At 32.4% G+C, this 2,893-nt stretch overlaps 1 protein-coding gene across 1 annotated transcript; it reads right to left on the bottom strand.

The window, feature by feature from the left end:
- Window positions 1–731: 731 nt before the first annotated feature.
- On the bottom strand, window positions 732–2,144 carry LOC149235651 (uncharacterized). Its single transcript, XM_089461427.1, has 3 exons — window positions 1,855–2,144; window positions 1,670–1,772; window positions 732–1,523 (listed from the first exon to the last, which is right to left on the bottom strand). Exons 1-3 carry the CDS (start codon window positions 1,861–1,863, stop codon window positions 1,018–1,020), a joined length of 618 nt encoding a protein of 205 aa, XP_089317553.1. The 5' UTR covers window positions 1,864–2,144; the 3' UTR covers window positions 732–1,017.
- Window positions 2,145–2,893: the final 749 nt, after the last annotated feature.

Here is a 2,893-nt window from a genome sequence, read left to right as displayed (position 1 = left end):
TAAATGGATAGTCTAAATAATATAACATATAGATTTTCATATGTTTAAATTGTTTATTGCTTGTGTAATTATTTATGCATTAAAAAATGTTAAAAATACATTTTAAATCACAAAAATTCAAAAATCAATAAAACTTTCCATGAAACTTATTTGATGGAAAATCCACATATTATAAAACTACAAACCAATTCTTAGCCAAATTTCTAGTTATTTCTATGTACCCTGATAAATCTGGTAACTTGATATGATGATAAATCCAAGTTAAAATAACTCTATACCGTTAAATATGATGATAAATCCAAGTTAAAATAACTCTATACCGTTAAATAAATAAACGTGTAAGACTGTTATTCAAAGTTTAGTGAACTGTTCGAAATCTCGATATGATAAATCCAAGTTAACGATTGTTCTATACTGTTCAATTAATGAGCATATATATTTTCTTTAACTAACTAGGACTGCTCTTCAAGTTTCTAGACGTGTTGCATTGCTGGAGGGGCATTTATGCTCAAAACGCCCTGTCAACCAGGACCTAAGTATCAAGTAATGTCTTCTTAAACAACACCTAGATATCTTCAAAGCTGTTTGCTGGCGTTCTGTAACTTACTTTTCTGAGACGATAGAAAACTGATCCATACAATTGAAGAAAGAAGAAACTCATTTCATCAATCTCACATGTCACAATATGAAATAATAAAAAGGTGATCCCTACAAATGTAGAAAGTGGGAAACTCAGTTCATATTAATAATAAAAAGGTGATCCCTACAAATGAAGAAATTGGGAAACTCAGTTCATATTTCACAAGTGCAATTTAGATGGTAGCAGTCAACACCAGCAATAATAATAATAGTGTAGACAAGGGATGTTGTCATAACCTCACATATAAATCATAATACACAACTATCATCTTGCCATTCTCATTTATAGGCAGCGGCAACCACACTTCAATATACTAATGATATACAAACATAAACTTGAAATTCTTACTCTATCAACTAGCAGATCTTCTATTATCATTACATGATGGTGCACGATTCCTGTTGGTCATCCTTCCAAACATACCAGACCTCATCGGGAGCCAAAGGATTATGGTATCGTGGCCACATTATCTCATATTTGTTTGGACAAGCACAGCATGTGGGGCAGCACTTTTTTAATCTGCATGAACAACACAAGCCTGGACACATTATCTCAGATTTGTTTGGACAAGCACAGCATGTGGGGCAGCACTTTTTTAATCTGCATGAACAACACAAGCCTGGAGTGCAACTCGGAGGCGGAGGTGGAGGCGGAGGTGGAGGTGGAGGTTTAGGTGGAGGTGGAAGTTCAGGTTTAGGTGGAGGTGGAATTTCAGGTTTAGGTGGAGGTGAAGGTGGAGATGGTGGTGGCGGCCACTGTACGTGGCAGACCAAACTGACGCAACAGAATTTTTTTTTCAACAACTGGATCATGCAAACAGGATCCGCGTCTCCGATCACACTCAACGTGCTCTCATGTATATCGATCGTCACAGATTCGATTCCTGCGATCGAAGTAACATTCAAAAACTTGAATACCAAAAACAAATTAAATCATAAGAACCCAAATTGTTAATCACCTTCTACTTTCTTAACAGAATGCAAAGAGACCAACATAAATACCAAAAACAAAATGCAAATAATTGTTTACCTTCAATTTTTGTAACAGAGTGCAAGGCGACCTTGCATTTGGAGCACTTCAAGGCGACCTTCTTGCATTTGGAGCAATTCAAGTCCAACCGTATCACAGTTTTCTGCACATCAGGCAGTCAACATGTCAGCATTAACGATCAAACAAATAATCAAAACCTAAATCTCACCCACATAGTTACTTACATAGGCCATCTTCCCAACACTAACGATGTAAGGACACTGTTATTCCTCCGCTGAGATCGATCTGATAAACAATATGAAATGAGGGCTCCAAGAAAAAGAGAAGAACACTCTTCAAACAATCGAGTAAGCCGCTCGGTAGGACATTGTAACCAAGGAGGAAGAGGTGGGTACGGCAAATACTCTATTAGAGCCAAAGGGTCTCCATCTTTTTCTTAGTGCACAACACAATGTAAAAAGAGAAGACCATTCACACACTTGAGGAAGGGTGCTCTCCTACATAGGAAGGCAATCAAAAGAAGAACCAAGATTCACACATTTGAGAAAGGGTGCTCTCCTATATATAAGGCAATCAAAAGAAGAATCAAAATTGGTAAAATAGAAAAGGTAACCATGTGGAAAATAAAAAGATAAGGAGGACAAAATTTTAATGTAAATTTTTGTTTGAATGTAAAATTTAAGAAAAAAAATATAATATTTCAAGAGATTTGATTTTTTTTTACTCTTAGAAAATCTCAAGTTAAAATGGATTTTATTTAATTTTGTTTGAGTGTGAAATTTGAGAAAAGTTTGCACTTCAAGATTTGATTCCTCTTGACTCTTAGAAACTCTCAATTAAAATGAATCTAAGTTAATCAATGTTTACTAATATTTTATTTCACCAATTTCATACAATATTTATGATTCTCATTATTAACATTAAAATATTAATAAATATACACATATATGAACATTTTTAATCTAAATTATTTTTTCTTTTTCTATATGAATTTGATATAAAATAATAAAAATGTTATATAAGCACCCAAATATTTTATTTATGTATAGCACTAAAATATATTATTTTTATTAATATATTTGTGTTTTAGACATTATATGTAAATAAATGTAAAATAAATTATATATCGTATCAATAATATTATTTTTATATATCATATGTCAAATTTATATTAAACCACTAAAAAATTATATATCTCTCACATAAATTAATTTTTTTATTAATTTTAATCACTTCATCTTTTTAAAAAAATGGATGTAAAAT

This window comes from Pinus tabuliformis, chromosome 8 (assembly GCF_031772625.1).
Source record: "Pinus tabuliformis cultivar Carrire ecotype Pingquan chromosome 8, CPIR1, whole genome shotgun sequence".
In the NCBI taxonomy this organism is placed as follows: domain Eukaryota; kingdom Viridiplantae; phylum Streptophyta; class Pinopsida; order Pinales; family Pinaceae; genus Pinus; species Pinus tabuliformis.
Note: the sequence above shows the minus strand (reverse complement) of the source record. Positions and strands in the feature narration are given on the sequence as shown.